Below are 21,568 nucleotides of genomic sequence, written 5' to 3'. Positions count from 1 at the left end.
TACATAGCAATCCAAGCATATTTAAAGAAGAAAGAACAATCCCAAATGAATAGTCAAATGTCACAATTACTGAAATTGGAAAAAGAAGAACATATGAGGCCTAAGGTCAGCAGAAGGAGGGACATAATAAAGATCAGAGAAGAAATAAATAAAATTGAGAAGAATAAAACCATAGAAAAAAAATCAATGCAATCAAGAGTGGGTTCTTCAAGAGAAAAAACCAAATAGATAAGCCTCTAGCCAGACTTATTAAAGAGAAAAAGAGAATCAACACACATCAGCAGAATCAGAAACGAGAAAAGAAAAATCATGACGGACCCCACAGAAATACAAAGAATTATTAGAGAATACTATGAAAACCTAAATGCTAACAAACTGGAAAATCTAGGAGAAATGGACAACTTCCTAGAAAAATACAACCTTCCCAGACTGACCCATAAAGAAACAAAATCTAAACAGACCAATTACCAGCAATGAAATTGAAGCAATGATCAAAAAACTACCCAAGAACAAAACTCCCAGGCCAGACGGATTTACCTCGGGATTTTATCAGACATAGAGAGAAGACATAATACCCATTCTCCTTAAAGTTTTCAAAAAAATAAAAAAGGAGGGAATACTCCCAAACTCATTCTATGAAGCCAACATCACCTAATAACAAAACCAGGCAAAGACCCCACCAAAAAAGACAACTACAGACCAATATCCCTGATGAACGCAGATGCAAAAATACTCAACAAAATATTAGCAAACCGATCATACACCATGACTAAGTGGGATTCATCCCAGGGATGCAATGATGGTACAACATTCGAAAATCCATCAACATCATCCACACATCAACAAAAAGGACAAAAACCACATGATCATCTCCATAGATGCTGAAAAAGCATTCGAGAAAATTCAACATCCATTCATGATGAAAACTCTCAACAAAATGGGTATAGAGGGCAAGTACCTCAACATAATAAAGGCCATCTATGATAAACTCACAGCCAACATCATACTGAAAAGCGAGAAGCTGAAAGCTTTTCCTCTGAGATCGGGAACAAGTCAGGGATGCCCACTCTCCCCACTGTTATTCAGCAGAGTACTGGAGGTCCTAGCCATGGCAATTAGACAAAACAAAGAAATACAAGGAGTCCAGATTGGTAAAGAAGAAATTAAACTGTCACTATTTGCAGATGACATAATATTGTACATAAAAAACTCTAACGACTCCACTCTAAAACTACTAGAACTAATATCGGAATTCAGCAAAGTTGCAGGATACAAAATTAACATACAGAAATCTGAGGCTTTCCTATACACTAACAATGAACTAATAGAAAGAGAAATCAGGAAAACAATTCCATTCACAACTGCATCAAAAAGAATAAAATACCTAGGAATAAACCTAACCAAGGAAGTGAAAGACCTATACTCTGAAAACTATAAGACACTCTTAAGAGAAATTAAAGAGGTCACTAACAAATGAAAACTCATCCCATGCTCCTGGCTAGGAAGAATTAGTATTGTCAAAATGGCCATCCTGCCCAAAACAATACACAAATTCGATGCAATCCCTATCAAATTACCAACAACATGCTTCAATGAACTGGAACAAATAGTTCAAAAATTCATATGGAAACACCAAAGACCCCGAATAGCGAAAGCAATCCTGAGAAGCAAGAATAAAGTGGGGGGATCTCATTCCCCAACTTCAAGCTCTATTACAAAGCCACAGTAATCAAGACAATTTGATACTGGCACAAGAAGAGAGCCACAGACCAATGGAACAGAATAGAGACTCCAAACATTAACCCAAACATATATGGTCAACTAATACTCGAGAAAGGAGCCATGGACATACAATGGGGAAATGACAATCTCTTCAACAAATGGTGCTGGCAAAACTGGACAGCTACATGTAAGAGAATGAAACTGGATCACTGTCTAACCCCATAAACAAAAGTAAATTCGAAATGGATCAAAGACTTGAATGTAAGTCATGAAACCATAAAACTATTAGAAAAAAACATAGGCAAAAATCTCTTAGACATAAACATGGGTGACCTCTTCTTGAACATATCTCCCCGGGCAAGGAAAAAAATGCAAAAATGAACAGGTGGGACTATATCAAGCAGAAAAGCTTCTGTACAGCAAAGGACATCATTAATAGAACAAAAAGGTATCCTACAGTATGGGAGAATATATTCATAAATGACAGATCCGATAAAGGGTTGACATCCAAAATATATAAAGAGTTCATGCACCTCAACAAACAAAAAGCAAATAATCCAATTAAAAAATGGGCAGAGGAGCTGAATAGACAGTTCTCTAAAGAAGAAATTAAGATGGTGAACAGACACATGAGAAGATGCTCCACATCGCTAGTCATCAGAGAAATGCAAATTAAAACCACAATGAGGTATCACCTCACACCAGTAAGGATGGCTACCATCCAAAAGACAAACAACAACAAATGTTGGCGAGGTTGTGGAGAAAGGGGAACCCTCCTACACTGCTAGTGGGAATGTAAATTAGTTCACCCATTGTGGAAAGCAGTATGGAGGTTCCTCAAAATACTCAAAATAGAAATACCATTTGACCCAGGAATTTCACTTCTAGGAATGTACCCTAAGAATGCAGCACTCCAGTTTGAAAAAGACAGATGCACCCCTATGTTTATCACTGCACTATTTACAATAGCCAAGATATGGAAGAAACCTAAATGTCCATCAGCAGATGAATGGATAAAGAAGTTGTGGTACATATACACAATGGAATAGTACTCAGGTATAAGAAAAAAACAGATCCTACCATTTGCAACAACATGGATGGAGCTAGACGGTATTATGCTCAGTGAAATAAGCCAGGTGGAGAAAGACAAGTACCAAATTATTTCACTCATATGTGGAGTATAAGAAAAAAGGAAAACTGAAGGAACAAAACAGCACTAGAATCACAGAACCCAAGAATGGACTAACAGTTACCAAAGGGAAAGGGACTGGGGAGGATGGGTGGGAAGGGAGGGATAAGGGCAGGGAAAAAGAAAGGGGGCATTATGATTAGCATGTATAGTGTAGGGGATTACGGGGAGGGCTGTGCAACACAGAGAAGACAAGTAGTGATTTTACATCATCTTACTACGCTGATGGACAGTGACTGTGAAGGAGTATGTGAGTGGGCCTTGGTGAAGGGGGGAGCCTAGTAAACATAATGTCTTTCATGTAATTGTAGATTAATGATACCAAAATTTAAAAAATGGCAAAGATAAAAGATAAGGACAAACTATTAAAATCAGCCAGATAGAGAAAAAAGATCATGTACAAATGAAAATGCATCAGACTATCATCAGACTTCTCAATAGAAACCTTACAGGACATAAGGGAGTGGCATGATATACTTAATCTAATGAAGCAGAAGGGCTTTGAATGAAGAGAACTCTAACCAGCAAGATTATCACTTAAATTTGAAGGAGGAATGAAACAGTTTCCAGATAAGCAAAAGCTGAGAGAATTTACCTCCCACAGACTGTCTCTATAGTGTATTTTGGAGGAACTGCTATAGATGGAAGTGTCCCTAAGGCTAAATAGCTGTCACCAGAAGAAATAGAACTATAGTTGAGACAGTAGACCAATTAATTACTAAGCAGATGCAAAATTAAATCAAATACCCCCAAAGTCAGTCAAGGGATAGACAAAGAGTACAGAATATGATACCTAATATATAAAGAATGGAGGAGAAATAAAACTTCATATTGTGTTTGTAACAGTGTAGTAACTGAGTTAAGTTAAACTGTTAGAGAGTAAGGAAGTTACCCTTGAACCTTTGGTAACCACGAATCTAAAGCCTGCAATGGCAATAAGTACATACCTATCGATAATCACTCTAAATGTAAATGGTCTGAATGTACTAATCAAAAGACACAGAGTCACTGTCACTAAATGGATAAAAAAAACCATGACCCCTCTACATGCTGCCTACAAGAGACTCACTTCAAATCCAAAGACATACACAGTCTAAAACTGAAGGTATGGAAAAAGATATTTCATGCAACTAATAGGGAGAAAAACCAGGAGATGCAGTACTTGTATCAGGCAAAATAGACTTGAAAACAATGAAAGTAACAAGAAACACAGAAGGACATTACATAATGATAAAGGGGTCAGTCTAACAAGAGGATATTACCATTATAAATATCTATGCACGCAAGACAGGAGCACCTACATATGTGAAGCAAATACTAACAGAATTAAAGGGGGAAATAGACAGCAGTGCATTCATTTTAGGAAACTTCAACACACCACTCACTCCAAAGGACAGATCAACCAGACAGAGAATGAGTAAGGAGACAGAGGCACTGAACAACACATTAGAACAGATGGACCTAACAGACACTTCAGAACACTCTTTCCAAAAGCAGCAGGATACACATTCTTCTCAAGTGCACATGGAATATTTTAAAGAATAGATCATATACTATGCCACAAAAAGGGCCTCAGTAAACTCAAAAAGATTGAAATTGTACCAACCAGCTTCTCAGACCACAAAGGTATGAAACTAGAATAAATTATGCAAAGAAAATGAAAAGCCCCAGAAACACATGGAGGCTTAATAACATGCTCCTAAATAACCAATGGATCAATGACCAAATAAAAACAGAGATAAGTCAATATATGGAGACAAATGACAATAATTCAGCACTGCAAAATCTGTGGGATGCAGCAAAGGCTGTGCTAAGAGGGAAATATTTTCTACTAGGAGGGAAGTATATTGCAATACAGGCATATCTCAGGAAAGAAGAACAATCCCATATGAACAGTCTAAATTCACAATTAACAAAAATAGAAAAAGAAAAACAAATGAGGCCCAAAGTCAGTAGAAGGAAGGACATAATAAAGATTAGAGCAGAAATAAATAAAATCAAGAAGAATAAAACAATAGAAAGAATTAATGAAAGTAGGAGCTGATTCTTTGAGAAAATAAACAAAATAGATAAACTCCTAGCCAGACATACCAAGAAAAAAAGAGAGTCTGCACACATAAACAGAATCAGAAATGAGAAAGGAAAAATCATGATGGACACCACAGAAATATAAAGAATTACTAAAGAATCCTATGAAAACTTATATGCTAACAAACTGGATAACCTAGAAGAAATGGACAACTTCCTAGAAAAATATAATCTTCCAAGGCTGACCCAGAAAGAAACAGAAAATCTGAACAGACCAATTACCAGCAATGAAACTGAATTGGTAATCAAAAAACTACATAAGAACATAACTCCTGTACCAGATGGCTTCACCGCTGAATTTTATCAAACATTTAGAGAAGACCTCCTCTTCCTTAAAGTTTGCCAAAAAGTAGAAGAGGAGGGAATACATCCAAACTCATTCTATGAGGCCAGCATCACTCTAATACCAAAACCAGGCAAAGATACCACAAAAAAAGAAAATTAGAGACCAATATCCCTGATGAACATAGACACAAAAATACTCAACAAAATATGAGCAAACTGAATTCAAAAATACATCAAAAAGATCATCCGTCATGATCATGTATAATTTATTCCGGGGATGCAAGGATGGTAAAATAGTAGAAAATCCATCAACATCACCCCTCATCAAAAAAAAGAAGGACAAAAACCACGGGATCATTTCCATAGATGCCGAAAAAGCATTCAACAAAATTTAACATCCATTCATGATAAAAACTCACAATAAAATGGGTATACAGGGCAAGTACCTCAACATAATAAAGGCCATATATGACCAACCCACAGCCAACATCATACTTAACAGCAACAAGCTGAAAGCCTTTCCTTTAAGATTAGGAACAAGATAAGGATGCCCACTCTCTCCACTTTTATTCAGCACAGTTCTGGAGGTCCTCACCACAGCAATCAGACAACATAAAGAAATAAAAGGCATCCAGATTGGTAAAGAACAAGTCAAACTGTCACTGTTTGCAGATGACATGATACTGTACATAAAAAACGCTAAAGAATCCACTCCAAAACTACTAAAGCTAATATCTGAGTTCAGCAAAGTTGGAGGATACAAAATTAATACACAGAAATCTGTTGCATTCCTATACACTACCGATGAACTAGCAGAAAGGGAAACCAGGAAAACAATTCCATTCACAATTGCATCAAAAAGAATAAAATAAATTGGAATAAACCTAACCAAGGAAGTGAAATACCTATACCCTGAAAACCACAAGATACTCTTGCAAGAAATTAAAAGAAATTATAGAGGACACCAGTAAATGGAAATTCATCCCTTGCTCTTGGGTAGGAATAATTAATATCATCAAAATGGGCATCTTGCATAAAGCAATATAAAGATTCAATGCAATCCCTATCAAAATACTGACAGCATTCTTCAATGAACCGGAACAAATAGTTCTAAAATTTATATGGAACCACAAAGGATCCCAAATTGCCAAGGCAATCCTGAGAAGGAAGAATAATGCTGGGGAAATTATGCTCCCTGACTTCAAGCTCTACTACAAAGCCACAGTAATCAAGACAATTTGGTACTGGCACAAGAACAGACCCCCCAGACCAATGGAACAGACTAGACAGCCTAGATATAAACCCAAGCATATATGGTCAATTAATATATGATAAAGAAACCATGGACATACAATGGGAAAATGAGAGCCTCTTCAACAACTGGTGTTGGCAAAACTGTACAGCTACATGCAAGAGAATGAAACTGGATTATTGTCTAACCCAATACACAAATGTAAACTTGAAATGAATCAAAGACCTGAATGTAAGTCAGGAAACCATAAAACTCTTAGAAGACAACATAGACAAAAATCTCCTGAATATAAACATGAGCAACTTTTTCCTGAATGCATCTCCTCGGGCAAGGGAAACAAAAGTGAAAATAAACACCTAGGACTATCTCAACCTAAAAAGCTTCTGTACACAGCAAAGGACACTATCAGCAGAACAAAAAGGCATCCTACAGTATGGGAGAATATATTTGTAAATGACATATCTGACAAGGGGTTAACATCCAAAATATATAAAGAACTCACATGCTTCAACAACCAAAAAGCAAATAACCCGATTAAAAAATGGGTGGAAGATATGAACAGACAATTCTCCAAAGAAGAAATTCAGATGGCCAACAGGCACATGAAAAGATGCTCCATATCACTAATTATCAGGGAAATGCAAATAAAAACCACAATGAGATATCACCTCACACCAGTTAGGATGGCCAACATCGAAAAGACTAGGAACAACAAATGCTGGCGAGGATGCAGAGAAAGGGAACCCTCCTACACTGCTGGTGGGAATGTAAGCTAGTTCAACCATTGTGGAAAGCAATATGGAGGTTCCTCAAAAAGTAAAAATAGAAATACCATTTGACCTGGGAATTCCACTCCTAGGAATTTACCCAAAGAACACAAGTTCTCAGATTCAAAAAGACATATAAGCCTCTATGTTCACTGCAGCACTATTTACAATAGCCAAGATATGGAAGCAACCTAAGCATCCATCAGTAGATGAATGGATAAAGAAGATGTGGTACATATACACAATGGAATACTATTCAGCCATAAGAAAGAAACAAATCCTACCATTTGCAACAACATGGATGGAGCTAGAGGGTAGTATGCTCAGTGAAATAAGTCAGGCAGAGAAAGACAAATACCAAATGGTTTCTCTCATTTGTGGAGTATAACAATAAAGCAAAACTGATGGAACAAAATAGCATCAGACTCAGACTCCAAGGGACTAGTGGTTATCAAAGGGGATGGGTGGGGCAGGGTGGGTGAGGAGGGAGAGAGAAGAGGATTGTGGGGTATCATGATTGGTACACACGGTATGTGGGGGGTCACGGAGAAGACCGTGTAGCTCAGAAAAGACAAATAGGGACTCTGTGGCATCTTAATACACTGATAGACAGTGACTGCAACAGGGCATTGTGGGGGAACTCGACAATATGGATGAATGTAGTAATCACATTGTTTTTCATGTAAAACCTTCATAAGAGTGTATATCAATAATACCTTAATAAAAAATTTTAATTACTAAAGGTCTGAGGAGGGAGAGAAAATGTCTAGGACGGGCAATTAGAATGAGGACATCTTCCCCCATCTGCTGTGATCCTGGCAAGAGGGGTATGAGAGGGTTGCTGGGTAGCACAGAGCTCAGGGGAAAGCCTGATTTCTATTAAACAGTGTTTCTCAGGGTGGACAGTCAAGGGGTGTTTGGGGGCATTTTTGATTGTTATAATAATTGGAGATCACTAGTGCCATTTAGTAGGCATGGAGCAGGGATGCTCAGTCTCTTTCAGTGCACAAAACAACTCCACAGAGCCAAGAGTACCGCATCTCCTACAACTTCAGAATGTCCCAATAGACAATCATGTAGGTGGAAAACCTGTTCATTCATTCCTTTATTCATTCAACAAAAACTGACTGTGTGAGGGTATTATGTGCCAAGCACTCTTATAGGTAACAAAGATCCATCAGGGCACAAAAAAAGATAAAAATCGCTGCCCTTCTGGAACTTACAATTGAGTAGAAGAGTCAGACAATAAACAACATATAATAAAGATGTAAATTATATACTATGTAAGAGGGTGAGGAGCACTATGGAAAATGTAGATCAGGGTACATGCTAGGGGTGAGCTGCAATTTTAAACAGGATAGTCAGGGTAAGCCTCATTGAGAAAGTGACATCTGAGTAATGGCCTAAAGGAAGTGAGGGCATGAGCCTTGTGGATATTTGGGAAGAAAGCAGTCTAGGTACAACGGTTGGTCCAGTACAAACCCCTGAGTTAGAAGTGTGCCTAATAAGTTCCAGTAGCAGAAAGAAGGCCAGCATGGATAAAACAGAAGGTGCAAGTGGGGAGAGTGATTAGAGATCAGGTCAGAAATGTTATGGGGCACATTCATGGGTTTTAATATATACTGACTTTTCAAGAAACTCACCAAAACCATACAAATTGAGAGAAGATTGCACTTTATCTTGTTTAGAAATTTATGAAGAATTGTTCATCACCTAGGAAAACTGCATCACCGTGGTTTGAGTTACCAGTCAACATGTGCAGTTGTCACACTCCCAGGTACAAGTATCAGTATGTACAAGACCACTTCATTATGTCTTCCAATGGAATTCTATCCCAGCCTTTACATATTGAAATACATGTTGCTTTATTACAAATTGCTCTTCCTTTACTTCTCCCTTATATTACAATTAGGACATTGTATTGGTTTGGAGGAAATTACGTGTGTAGATGGATTCTATTATTTATGCACTTCGTTTCAGAATAGTGAAGGGGGCACTTCAAAACATGCCTTATAGAAATGGAGTGTTTGGTCCAAGGGAAGAAAACAAAGGACACTATTCAGAAACCAGGGTGAGAGTGGAGGGGATTTTGCTGATGACTGAGGTGAGTTCCAGAAGGCCTGATCAGAGGATTTCTGGATGGGAACAGAAGAGAGGGTGTTCAGGGCTATATGAGGATGTAATTAGAAGACCCCTGATTCTCTTATGGTGACCAACATGATATAGGGTAACAGGTTGATCCACTTTCTCATCTAACTTGCTCCCCACCCTAGGGGTCCCTGCCTGTTTAACACAGTGGGGTGGGGAACAAAGGGTTCTCCCCTCAGTGAGGCCAGAAGCAGCCCAAGGCCAGGCTCCATTTCTTTTACCCATAGAATGGTCCAGAGCCCCAAGACTAAGCTCATAGGTCCTCTCAGGCTAAGCTCAGTGCTATAAACAATGCACCTCTAACATGTTTAGGGATAGGAAAGAGGCAGGTAGAGAAAAAAACAGTAACAGAGAAAGACCGAAACACTAGAAAGAAGAAACAATGGGGAGAGGGTCAGAGACAGGGAGAAAACGAAGCCAAAAACCGAGAGAGAATATTCTTTTCAATCACGATAGTCGTTATTGATTGAAAATTTTCCAGGGGCCAGGTGTGGGCAAAGGGATGCACATGTACGGTTTCAAGTGGAGATTATTAGACCCCCATTTGACAGGTGAGGAAACTGAGGCCCAGGTGGGTGAAGAAGATGGCTCAAGGTCTCATGGCTAATTTTAACTGGTAGGGTCAGGGTCCAGCTTTCTAGGTCTGAGCTCTCTAGTATGTCTCAGACAGAGAGACAGGCAGAAAGACAGACAGAAAGACGGAGATAAAGAAGGAGGGAGAAAGAAAGGGAGACGGGGCAAAGCGGGGCAGTGGCGAGAGAGGGAAACTAGCAGACAGGCACGCAGACGATCACCTAAGCTGCAGACCTGCACTTAGCCGTTTTCCAAGAGACGGGAGTGGTGGTGGGTTGGGCGAGCATGGGCAGTGTGCTCTGCAGGGTACTCACCTAGTTGTCGGCTGGGTTCGCAGAGGAACTCGCCCTCACTTTGCGCCCTCACTTTGCTACCCGCAGGATCCTCCGCAGCCTGCAGACCTAGGGTTGAGAGGCCGCTCAAGTAAAAACTCGCCCAGGCCCCACCCCTCACGCGCTCCGTCCCCGCCTTTACAGCGTCTCACCTGACACCTCCGACCGTGGGCGCCGCCGCTGTCGCGCGCTTGAACATTCGAGGGGCTGGCAGCTGGATCTCGTGCAAACAGGCCGCGTCCTCTTGTCGGTTCTAGTGCGAGCGGGGTCGCAGGCCTCCAGCGCTACCGACAGCTCCCGGGTTCCCTTTGGAGTAGTGCTCTCTTGCCTTCTCTGGGATTGGCTGGAGACGGAAACACTATTTTTTTCTGCGCAGGCGGGGATCCGGACGGAAGAAACTCCGCCCCTTTGGGGGTGTCTTTGATTGGTTTACAGGCCAAGCTCACCCTTTAGTAGGATTGGCCAGGAGAGGAGGACTTGTCATTGTCCTTTGCCAAGCTATTTGACAGCGCTTTGGGAGGTTAGTTGGGAACACGCACGCACGAAGCTCAAAGGCCTGGTGCAAGTCACTGAACAGTGGGAACATCTTGACATCTTACTGTGCATAAGCCACCTTGTGGGGTAAGCCACCTTGTGTCACCTACCCCGCTAGAGAAACAACTCTGCCCCCAATTTCCTTTAGCTTTACCTCTACATGCAGGGAATTCTGAGCCGGTTTCTCCCAAAGTGAGCGTAGCTCCTAATTTCACCCATAGAGGATGGTTGTGGGGTTCTGGCCAGTCACCATCAGCCCCTACTACTTACTGACGCTCGCTAGGAGCCTCAATTTAACCATCTGTGAAACAGGGAGATTATTTAAAAATCTTCCCTAACTGTCGTTGTTAGGGTTAAATGAGAGAACATAAATTAATTGTCCAGAGCATAAATAGTCTCCTCTCCCAATTCTTGCCTTTCCCATTGTTCAGACCGAGGTAACTATGGCCCAGAAAGGCAAACTAATTGGCTTGAGGTCACACAGCAGTAACCAGCATAATACCCAGACTAAAACCTAGGCTTTTGTCCTCCAGGTGAAAGTGGTTTAATGAAGGAAGGAAAGCTACGAAGGACATTCCTACTACCAGGGGCTCTTAATTTGGGTTCACAGACCTCCAATCCAGTCTGGGAGGGGCCCATGAATTTGGAGGAAAAAAATTTACATCTTTATTTTCACTCTCCTCTAATTGAAATTTAGCATTTTTCCAGTAAAGAATGTAACTAATTATAGTTGTAGTAGTATCTGCGATTCTGTCACCAATAGAAGTCACAGAGATTTCCATATCATATTATAAATGTTGCAGATCTCTCCAAATATCATGTAATCTCCTGTATTTTAAAATCATGATGTCATTAGACCCTCCATTAGATCTCATGATTTAATGTATTAACAAGAAGCACATATATTACTATAGCACATATTTGCTTTTTCCATATTTTAAGAACAATATTTCAATATCATCAGTTTCTTTTGTAACTTTAGGTATTTTACTTTATGCATTTAAAAGATAATCGTTTTCCAAGGAAAAGTCCAAAGGCTTCACCAGATCACCCACAAGGTCCATGGCACAAAAAATTGTTAAGAACACTTGTCTTAAACTCTGGGCTCCAGGAAGACAAAGACTTGGCTTATCGTGTCTCCTTGTTGTATCCCTATCACCCAGTTTAGTATCAGGCACACAGTAGGTGCTCAATAAGTGTTTAATGAATGAACAATAGGATTACTTCCAACCATCTTCCACACTTCCACCACATTATGATGCCATCTGAGAGAGCCAGTGCCAGCCCTTTTGGCCATGAAGAAGGAAGGATATTCCTGAATCTAGTTTTGTCCCTGCCAATCTGCTTTTGTTCACCGAAGAGGATGGCATTTTAAAGGTCTGGCTCCAGGAGATCCTGGGATACTCACCCCCAGGATCAGGGCCTTCTGCTGCAGAGGAGTATAGTAGGCTGTGAAGGATACAAAGACAAATAATTTCAGCATGGGAACAGGCCCTGAGTCAGACTCCTCATCTTCCTGGTCTTCTGGTTTCTGTTTAGGGGCCTAGAAAATGGGGTCCATCTTCTCTGGTTCAGCAGACTGTATTTTGGAGTTGGATGTGACTTAAAGACCTTCTGGAACAGCCCTCCCTGGAGAATACTCTTTTTGTGATTTTCCTTTTCTAAACCCATAATTCCAGTCTATTCATGAGAAACACATCAGACAAATCCCAGTTGAGGGACATTCTACAAAATACCTGACCTGTACTCCTCAAATGTTAATGACTCTGGGTCATCAAAAACAAGGCAACTCTGAGGAACAAGTCATAGCCAAGAGGAGCCCATGGAGACATGACAACTAAATGTATTGTGGTATTCTGGATGGCATCCTGGAACAGAAAAGGGCATTAGGTAAAAACTAAGGAAATCTGAATAACATGATGTAATTTAAGATATTAATAAGGAAAACTAATGTAATGTTAATAGGGGAAACTGACTATGGGATATATTCTCTGTATTATCTTCATAATAATTCTGTAAATCAAAAGCTTTAAAATAAAATTTATTTTAAAAAACCTACTATATCTACCCCATCATGCCACTCTCACCTGAGGTACAGAGTCAACTTCCCTCACTGCTCTCCCTCCCTCCAACTCACTCTCCTGGCAGCCAGCAGAGGGCAATCTCTAAAACGCAAATCTGATCTTACCTGAAGCCTCAGCAAAATACGGGCGTTGGATGGAAAGTTCGAGAGGTATATTGCAGAAGACAGACCTGGTATTTGTATACATTACCATTATGATACAGAAAGAATCCGGGAGGTATTTCTTGGATCCCTTGAAATAACGTTACTGTATCCAAAATTTTAAACAACTTCGCTTTTCCAAGGTCTTCCAGCTAAAGTCAGCCCTTCAGACGCCCAACCACTCGCCACCTGCCCCCCTCCGCCCATCACACGGTCACATAGTAATTTCCCTTTGCTTTCCCCTTATCTCTATGCAAACTCGTCGGCCTGAGCCATCTTTTCTTGACTTCTCTCCCCGGACTAGTTGCAGGGATCCTGCGCCCCCTTCCCTAAGACGGAGAGCACTCCTGCATTATTGGATTGTGATGAACCAATCGACAAATTTTTTTCTACTACAAGCAGGCGAGAAAAAATAGATTCCTCTGGCTCCTCCACGGCCAACTCACAGTAGGCCTAAGGAAAGGTTTGGCGCACAATGAATAACAAGAAGAATCTCTGAATATATGGATGTTCCAGGTCGCAGTGCACTTCTGCGCGCATGCGCGAGAAGTGAAGGCGTGGGAAGCCGTTCGCTACCTGGCTGGGTCCACTGCAGCCAGAGGGAGAGGGAGGGGCTTCCTCAGCTTCGCCCTGCCATTGGCCAGGACGGTCCGCATTGGCCTGACGCAACACCTCTGCAGCCCCGCGGAGCTCACCCCCAGCCAACCAAACCGCCCCCCGAACCCCGCGGGCCCCCGCACCCACCATCTTGCAGGCCAATACGTAGATCAGGAGGCTACATGCTGGCCTGTGGGAAAGGAGACTGGCTGCTGAGGACCGCGCACCGGGACAAAAGACTCGAAGCAGCACTTTGAATTTGCTCAGAACTTTATTAGGATTACCAGGGTTCACAGGGAACAAGGCAGGGCTTCTGGGGGAGGGGTACAGGTATACCGCACTGACGAACCAGCCTTGCGTAGACACCGAGGCGGGCTAGCGGGCACAGCGGAGAAAGGCGAGGAATGGAAGGGAAAGAGAGAGACTTGGGAGAACAGGGTGGCAGCAGAGCCCCACAAGGCCACAGCGGCCCTCCCCGCTTCGGGATCAAGGGTGTCCACTCCAAACTGCACGAGGAGGGGGATAGAGGGGCCCTGACCAAGGCATCACAATAAATACGTTTAGCAGCACACAGAAGCCTGCAGGGGAGGAGCGCCAAAAGGAAGGGGCAATTCCCCTTTCCCTCCCCCCCAAAATAAGAACTCTGCAATGACCAAACCATAAAAATAAAACTTTAAACCCGTGTACGAAGTCGGTAAACCCCAGAAGTGCAATGTGGGGCCGCGTGGCCATAGCTGAGGGAGAGGGCCAATGGGGAATGGGGAGAGGGATACGGAGAAGCTGCCCCCAAAAGGGTAAGAGATTTATCCGGTTTTGCCCGTCTTCTCCGGGTTGGCCCAAACGTTTTGGACCTGAAGCACCTCCTCCATGTCGGAGTCTTCAGTGTCTTCCTCTCCTTCCGAGTCGTCTTCTATTCCTTCCTCTTCCTCGCTTCCTTCCTCATCACTGTCCTCACCTTCTTGCTCACTGCCTGCACATCAGTGAAAAATGGAGGAGGATGGTTAGATGGGCAGGTAGATACCACTCTTTGCTGGGAACAGAGCCCATAGCCAGGGCTTTTGGGGCCTGGGACCCCGCCCCAAGCATCAGGTAGAGGGGTGTATGTGTGTGTTCTGTGTGGGTGTGGTGTGTGCGTGTGTGCTCTGTGTGTACACTCAAGCAAGCCCAGAGAGTGAAGGGTAAAGGGAAGGTAACAGGAAGGCAGGGTGGGCTCCCTGAGTCTATCCTCTCAAAATCCATACATCTCTGAAAGTAGCATTCTACCCTTGTATGCCTCAATGTGTCTCTTCCCGAGCTCCGACCTCAGCTGAATAAACCTTCTGTTCATCTGGAGGCAGCTCCCCCTCTCCTTTCCAGTTTGTTCCCAATCAGCCCCAGTCTATCTTCTGTAGCCCAATTCCCCACCCCCACTCCCACCCTAGGGCTGGGCAGATAGTTCTGCCTCCCTTCTCGAAAGAGTTGCCATCTGTGGGAGGAAATGGGACCAGCAACTCCCTCAGTTTCCCTACTCTACCTGAAAATAGGTCCAGGTGGAGTCTATTCACACATTCAGTGCCTCCTTCCTTCATGTTCTGCTTCTGCCTCAATGGAAGTTTCCCAGGGACTCCATGGCCAAAACCCCAGAAGTGGTTGGTCTTCCTGCTCCTTCCACTTCCCCCAAAGGCCTGCCTCTCCTCTGTCCGCCCGCCCACAGGCCTCTCCCTTGTCTGTCCTCTGCCATCTCCTGTCTAGCCAAGGTTTGGCTCTATTATCATATCTCCTGCTCATTCTTCCCAACCCCAACTGCAATCTGGTTCTGCCCCTGCCAATCCATCAGAAGACTCTTGCCAAGGTCATAGATGGTCTATTTGGCCCCAAATCCAATGGACACATCCCAGTCCTCATTTTATTTGTTTTTTTAGCAGCACTGGACACTGCTGACAATCCCCTCCTTCTTAGAACATTCCACGACCTGGTTCTCCTCCTAACTTACCCTCTCAGAGCCTTAGTTTCCTCATGTATAAAATGGAGTTAACAGTACCTACCTCGTAAGAGTTGCTGTGAGGATTAAATGAGTTAAACCAAGTAAATCACTTAGAATGGTGCTTGGCACATTGTAAACGCTTCATTGTTAATTGGACCCAATGAATGTTAATTGGACCCAGAATCCAGGGCTAGCATTCTGCTCTGGCTTGTTACCCTACTCCACCCCACTTTTTTTTTTTTTAATAACTTCTGACTTCCCAGACAAACAATCAAACCACCTGCCCCTGGGCCACCTGTACCTTATGTCCAACAAAGCCTTTCAATTCCCCATCTTCCTCCCTGCATCCCATCAATCCCACCACTACCATGTTCCCCATACCAGGAAATGGTACCTCCTTTCACCAGTCATCCAGGCAAAAACCAGACCTGGTAATCACCTTATATACTGCCTTTCCCCTTAAACCTCCAACCCTTCCTCAGCATTTCCCAAAACACATTCTTTGGTGAGCAGTGAACAATGGCTTTTGTGGCCAAGAAGATCAGGAAATGCTGGGTTCCACACAATTTAAAGAGATTCCTTACAGCAAGACATCTTAGAACCTTTAAGGTGCTCACATACATGTGACTCTACATGGGGATATTATGGCATGTGGTATTGCCTCAACATATTTGACCACTGAAGCTTTCTATGAAAAACAGCTTTCAGAACTGGTGAAGGGTGCTCAGAAGATAGTTTGGGGAACCCTGACCTTTGTACTATGCATTTTCACTCTTTCTGAGAATGTCCCTAATGCTCATTAATAAGAATGCAGCCTCCAATTCAAATGTTACCTCTTTTTCCTAGTTCTCCCCTTCCCCATTCTTCAGGGAGAATTAGCTGTTCCCTTTGAGCTCACAGAGTACATTGTTTTCACCCCCAGCTCCCTCAAACAAGCCTGGGCGTTCCCAGAATGCCAGTGCTGGGTACAGAGTGCTGAATTGCAATGTTTGCCACTTTTTTCCCCCTCTCTGTGTGAACCTGTCCATTGTAGTTTTCCACCGACTGTCTCTTATCTCTTCTCTCTTCTTCATTTTTCTTTTGCTCTGTTACAACCTTATCTACCCAAAACCAACACAAACATTTGTTTCTTTGTTCTGTTAAATTTGTAAGTTGTGTTCCCTGGCCTTGTTTAAAAAGTTGCACAGAATGTTCTTTTCTTTTCTCCACAAGAACAGATTGTGCTCATGCCTGGACACCCTGCCTGACCCTAGCCTGCTTTTCGGAGAGAAGAGAAAGACAAGAGGGGGTCTCGCTCACCTTCCTCACTGCCCTGCTCCTCTTCTTCTTGCACTGATGATGATTCTTCTTCGGATATGTTCTCTACCTCATCCTCATAGTCGTCCTGGTTGTTGCTGTTATCCTGATCCTTGTCAGCGTCTTCAATGACATTTTCATAGTCTTCAATGTCTCCATCATCATCATCGCTGCCTTCATTGTCACCTTCATTGCCGTCATCATCACTGCCCTCATTGTCTCCTTCATTGTCACTGTCACTGCTGTCCTGGTCATTGTCATTATTGCCACGGTTGCCACCTTTGGGGTTCTCATCACCATCAGCATTCTCACCATTGTTGTCAGTGTTGTTGTCTTCAGGGTTCTCACTGTTGGCTTCAGTGTTCTCCTTGCTGTCTTCAGGATTCTCAATGTTTTCATCAGCACTCTCATTATCAGTGGTTTCGTTGTCATCAGGGCTCTCGTTGTCTGTGGTCTCAATGAAGTCAGGGTTCTCAGTGTCACAGAGGTTCTCATTGATATCAGTTATCTCATTGTCAGTGGTCTCAAAGCAGTCGGTGGTCTCCATGAAGTCGGAGATCTTGATGTCATGAATGGTCTCATTGTCGGTGATACCATCACTGTCTGAGGTCTCGCTGATAATGTCTTCCATTAGGTGATAGTCATCAGAGTCTTCCATGATCACCACCTCATATTTGTCCCTGTTTTTACTGTGGGGAAACCTGGGTTGAGTATAGGGTTGGTGAGAGATGGTGTACACAGGGCAGACACTGAAAAGTGGTAAGTAAAAGGGGAGGCAGTACACTACAAGGGCTCCCAGGGATGAGGCTATAGTGGGGAGAGTCCCATTTCTGCCTGTCTGTGTAACCTCAGGCCAATCACACCCCATTTCTGGGTATCATTCCCCATTTGTAAAACATACTAAACTGGATTATATGAAAAGTCTCTTTGGCTCTATAAATCCTGTGACACTATCCTAGTCTTTGCCCCCACCTCTAACAAACCACCTCTCAGCCACCAATGCCCCATTACCTTTCTTCCCTGTCTTGCTTCCTTCTGTTTGCCCTGTAGCCCCCTTCTCCCATCATGTAGTAGCGCAGAGGGTTAACCCACAGGTCATTCTTGATAATCTGTTGAAAGAGAGGCAGGGGGAAGGGAGAACAGAGCTATGAGTACAAGCCCCAGAACCTACTCCCAATTCCCCAGGCACCCAAAGGCAAGCCTAGCAAGGCCTTCTCTGGCAGTTCTAGGAGGGGTCCCACCTCAGCAATCCTGTCGGCCTCTGGGAGGCTGTGGTTTGAAAACCAGCTGAAGAAGCTGTGGCTGGTGTCCTTGTTCCTGTGCCTGCTGGCCTGGGGTTCCTGGCCCCGGTGCCAGTGGATTGGGGTAGAGTGAGATACCAGCCGGCCTAAGGGGACAGGACGCTGTGAAGAGGGCACTGGGCAAGGATAGATGGAGTGCCCATGGTTTTGCCCTGGGACTGCCTCTTACCTGAACGGCTGCGCTGGAACTCCTTAACAATCACCATGTTTGTGAAGTAGGGGTTTGTCTGGAAGTACAGCTTCATTTTGTAGCCCATGGAGATATGTCTGAGATCCTGTACCTGCTCAGGATGAGGTTTATGGTGGAATTCCCACCACACTGTGGCCCCTCCCACCCAAGCCCCCTCACCTCCAAAGACCAGATTCCTTGCCTGGTCCTAATGAAAAACAACCCTTTGGCCTGACCTGCAGATTGGTCAAGTAGCGGAAAATGTCCTCATCACGTTGGTTGATCAAGATTGAAATTTTGGGGTGGTTGAGGAACTGATGGAGGGAGCAGTTTAGGTCAAGGAGTGACTATTCAATGAGAGGAGGGAAAGAAGGCCAGGCAAGGCAGAGCAAAAGAGAGGCTGGAGCAGAATTCCTTCTGTGTTCATGTGATGTGTATCGAACAGGACCTATACTTTTATTCACACAATACTGTTTATGTGGTGAGAGCCTGTGTTTATGCAATGTTAAAACTCTGTATTATGTGACCTTGCCACAGTTCCTATCTGCTATGTGTCTGGGTGCTGAGGATCTATGTCGATGTGATGTTATGTTTCTGGGTGCTGGGGGCTTGTGTTCACAAGACATTTCATGTCTGGGGACTGAAGGCTGGTATCCAAGTGATGTTCTATCTGATTGCTGAGGGCCTGTAGTCACATGATGTTGTATATTTGGGTGTTGGTCTGTGTCCACATGATGTGTGTCTGGGTCTAAGGGTTTGTGTCTTAAGCGATGCTGTGTCTGGGTGATGAGAGCCAACAGTCACATGATGCTATGTGTCTGTGTGTTGAGGACCTGTGGCCACATAATAGCTTGTCTGGGTGCTGAGGGCCTGTGATAATTTGTATGAGAATACCAAGGAATCTGTACCCATATAATTCTGATAGAATGTTAAACCTGTGTTCCTAACATGTTTCATGTATATGTGTGCCCCCAGCAATGAGCTTACCACCAATAGTGAATGGGATTCTTCCTACTCTCCCCTTTCCTTCATTTACTTCCTTGCTCTCCATTCCCAGGTACTCCTTCTTCTGGCCCTTCAGAGCTCCAGCCCTTTTCAAGCCCTCCTCTCTCCAGCCAGCATTGGGGTCTCCCTCCTATCTAAGCAGACCCCTAGGCTCACAGAGGCATTGTGACTTAGGTACCCTTTCTGGGTAATTTCTCTGCTGTGTGCCCTTCCCCTCTCTCTTCACTGTCTGAGTCCATTTATATTCTCTTTGCCCCCTCCTCCTCCACCTTCTGTGTGCCCCTCCCTCCACCTAATTTTGGTCCAATTTTTCCACTGTGTGCCCCTCTGCTACCCTCCCCCTTTCCCCATCTGTGATCCCTTTTTTTTAATTTTATGTTTTGCTTCTCCTCTACCTGCTTTCTCATCTGTGGTCTAGTTTTTATGCTACATTTCTCCCTCCCCCCTTCACAGTTTCTAGTCCAGCTTCTCTGATGTTTGGCCCACTCCTTCCATTCCTCCTCCACCAAACCGAGTCATTCTTCCAATAGGAGCCTGCCTCCACACCTTTTCACCCTGTCTGGCCCTCCCCCTCCACCCCCACTTTATGTCATGGGCTCTTGGCCCATGAGTATAGATGACAAGGATACTGCTTTGACCCAGAAGCCCGGGATATGCTGGATGATGAGGTCTCTGTGCTCCAGGAAGGGCCTTCGCATCTGGATGAACTTGCGCTTGAGACGGAGGAAAGCCTTGCCTGCCTTGATGTTCACCGCCTCCAGGTCCAGTTGAATGTTTTCCAGTGCCTGCAGGATGCACTCTATCTTCTCAGCATTCTTCTCTTTGCTGGCCTTCTTCATCTTCCTCTGCTTTCTCTTCCTCCTCCTCCTCCTCCTCTTCCTCACACTTTCCTTTTCGTCCTCATCGTCATCTTCCACTATGATCACCGTCTCTTCCTTCCCCTCTGGACCAGCTAACCTCTGGTACCCCCACACCTCTGCGCTACAGGTTTCTAGGACCTTGTCTTCAACAAAGCTGCTGGGCTCCATCACCTGAAAGTCAATTTCCACGCCTCCGGAAGAGAGGCTTCCCCCTGAAGCCTCCGGAGAGAATGCTTCCAGGCTCTCCATAGGAGGGGGCTCCCCCCCGTACCCTGACTCGATCGTAGGCTCCCAGTCGGGGCTCCCAGAACCGAGGGTGAAGTACGCGCGGACCCCCCCCTCCTCCAGAATGACATAGGGGGGCGGCGGGGGCAGAGCGGGGCCCAGTCCCACCCCCCTCATGTCAGCCAACACCTGTGCCGCCTCGGTTTCCTCCTGGAGCCTCGGGCGCTGCTCGGGTGGAGGCAGGGGCAGTCGCAGGAGCGGCGGCGGCGGCGGCGGCGGATCGCGCTGAGGGGGCTCGGAGCTACTCAGGCGCCGGGCCTTAGCCGGAGGCCCCTCATCCGGACGGTCCATGGTGACCACGCTGACACAGCTCAGGGGATCGCGTTCGCCTTTTCGCTCTCAGCCGGGCCGCCACTGTCTGTGACACCTGAAGCAGAGCCGCGGAGTCGCGGTGCCTCACGCGACCCGCTCTGCTCACAGCCTCGCTCTGGCGTTCCCTTCCACAGAGCCTGCCCCACTCCCTCCGCGCCAAGCCCAGGCCTCGCCCCCTCCCTGACGCAAAGGGCCCATTCTGCCTCGCCATTGGCTGCCAGCTGCCGCGGCAGCGACCGCACCCCCTCGACCTCTGCCGGCTCTCACGCAATCCGCTTGCCAACACCACACCTAATCACTTTCCGATTGGCTCCCTGCCCCGGGCCCGCCAATCATCGGGCTCACTCCCCCAGCGATGAAAGGGAAAGTGCAGGACAATTGGCTGCGAGGAAAGCTAAGGGAAAGAAGCCCCTCTTACTCACCCTTCCAGCGTTTGAACCAATGGGAAAAGTACCAGTGGTTCCGAAGACCAAAAAACAAAACAAAACAAAACAAAACAAAAAAAAAAACAAAAAAACAAACGCAGGCCCTGAGCAGGATGTGCTCAAAGAAAATCGAGAGCCTCTCTATAATTCTCCCTCTCCTCTCCCCTCCCTTCCGCAACTACGCACTTTTAAATTCTGCCCGTTTTCCCTTCCCCGGCTTCTGCCCCTATGGCGAACTCTG

General features: G+C 44.4%; 2 protein-coding genes across 9 annotated transcripts in view; both read right to left on the bottom strand.

Moving 5' to 3' along the window:
- KANTR (KANTR integral membrane protein) overlaps positions 1 to 13,641 on the bottom strand; it is an 80,351-nt gene extending 66,710 nt beyond the window's left edge. For 6 of the 7 annotated variants that reach the window (XR_005059195.2, XR_005059196.2, XR_001850497.3 and 3 more), the window contains exons 1-4: positions 13,079 to 13,641; positions 12,299 to 12,339; positions 10,509 to 10,699; positions 10,339 to 10,425 (exon numbers count right to left, since the gene is read on the bottom strand). The gene's annotated coding sequence lies outside the window, so the exon portion shown is untranslated. The remainder of the gene's footprint in view (positions 1 to 10,338; positions 10,426 to 10,508; positions 10,700 to 12,298; positions 12,340 to 13,078) is intronic. The other variant, XR_012127511.1, reaches the window with a different exon arrangement.
- A 322-nt stretch (positions 13,642 to 13,963) lies between these two features.
- TSPYL2 (TSPY like 2) lies at positions 13,964 to 21,057 on the bottom strand. Of its 2 annotated transcripts, none has more exons than XM_017643932.3 (7): positions 20,075 to 21,057; positions 18,677 to 18,754; positions 18,441 to 18,552; positions 18,212 to 18,357; positions 17,982 to 18,079; positions 16,974 to 17,671; positions 13,964 to 14,681 (listed from the first exon to the last, which is right to left on the bottom strand). In XM_017643932.3, exons 1-7 carry the CDS (start codon positions 20,879 to 20,881, stop codon positions 14,515 to 14,517), a joined length of 2,106 nt encoding a protein of 701 aa, XP_017499421.1. In that variant the 5' UTR covers positions 20,882 to 21,057; the 3' UTR covers positions 13,964 to 14,514. The 2 variants fall into 2 exon arrangements, with proteins under 2 accessions (XP_017499421.1, XP_017499422.1); XM_017643933.3 differs by having other exon boundaries at positions 16,974 to 17,659.
- Positions 21,058 to 21,568: the final 511 nt, after the last annotated feature.

The sequence above is a fragment of the Manis javanica genome, chromosome X (genome assembly GCF_040802235.1).
Source record: "Manis javanica isolate MJ-LG chromosome X, MJ_LKY, whole genome shotgun sequence".
Taxonomy (NCBI): Eukaryota; Metazoa; Chordata; class Mammalia; order Pholidota; family Manidae; genus Manis; species Manis javanica.
This window is presented reverse-complemented; position numbering and strand designations above follow the sequence as displayed.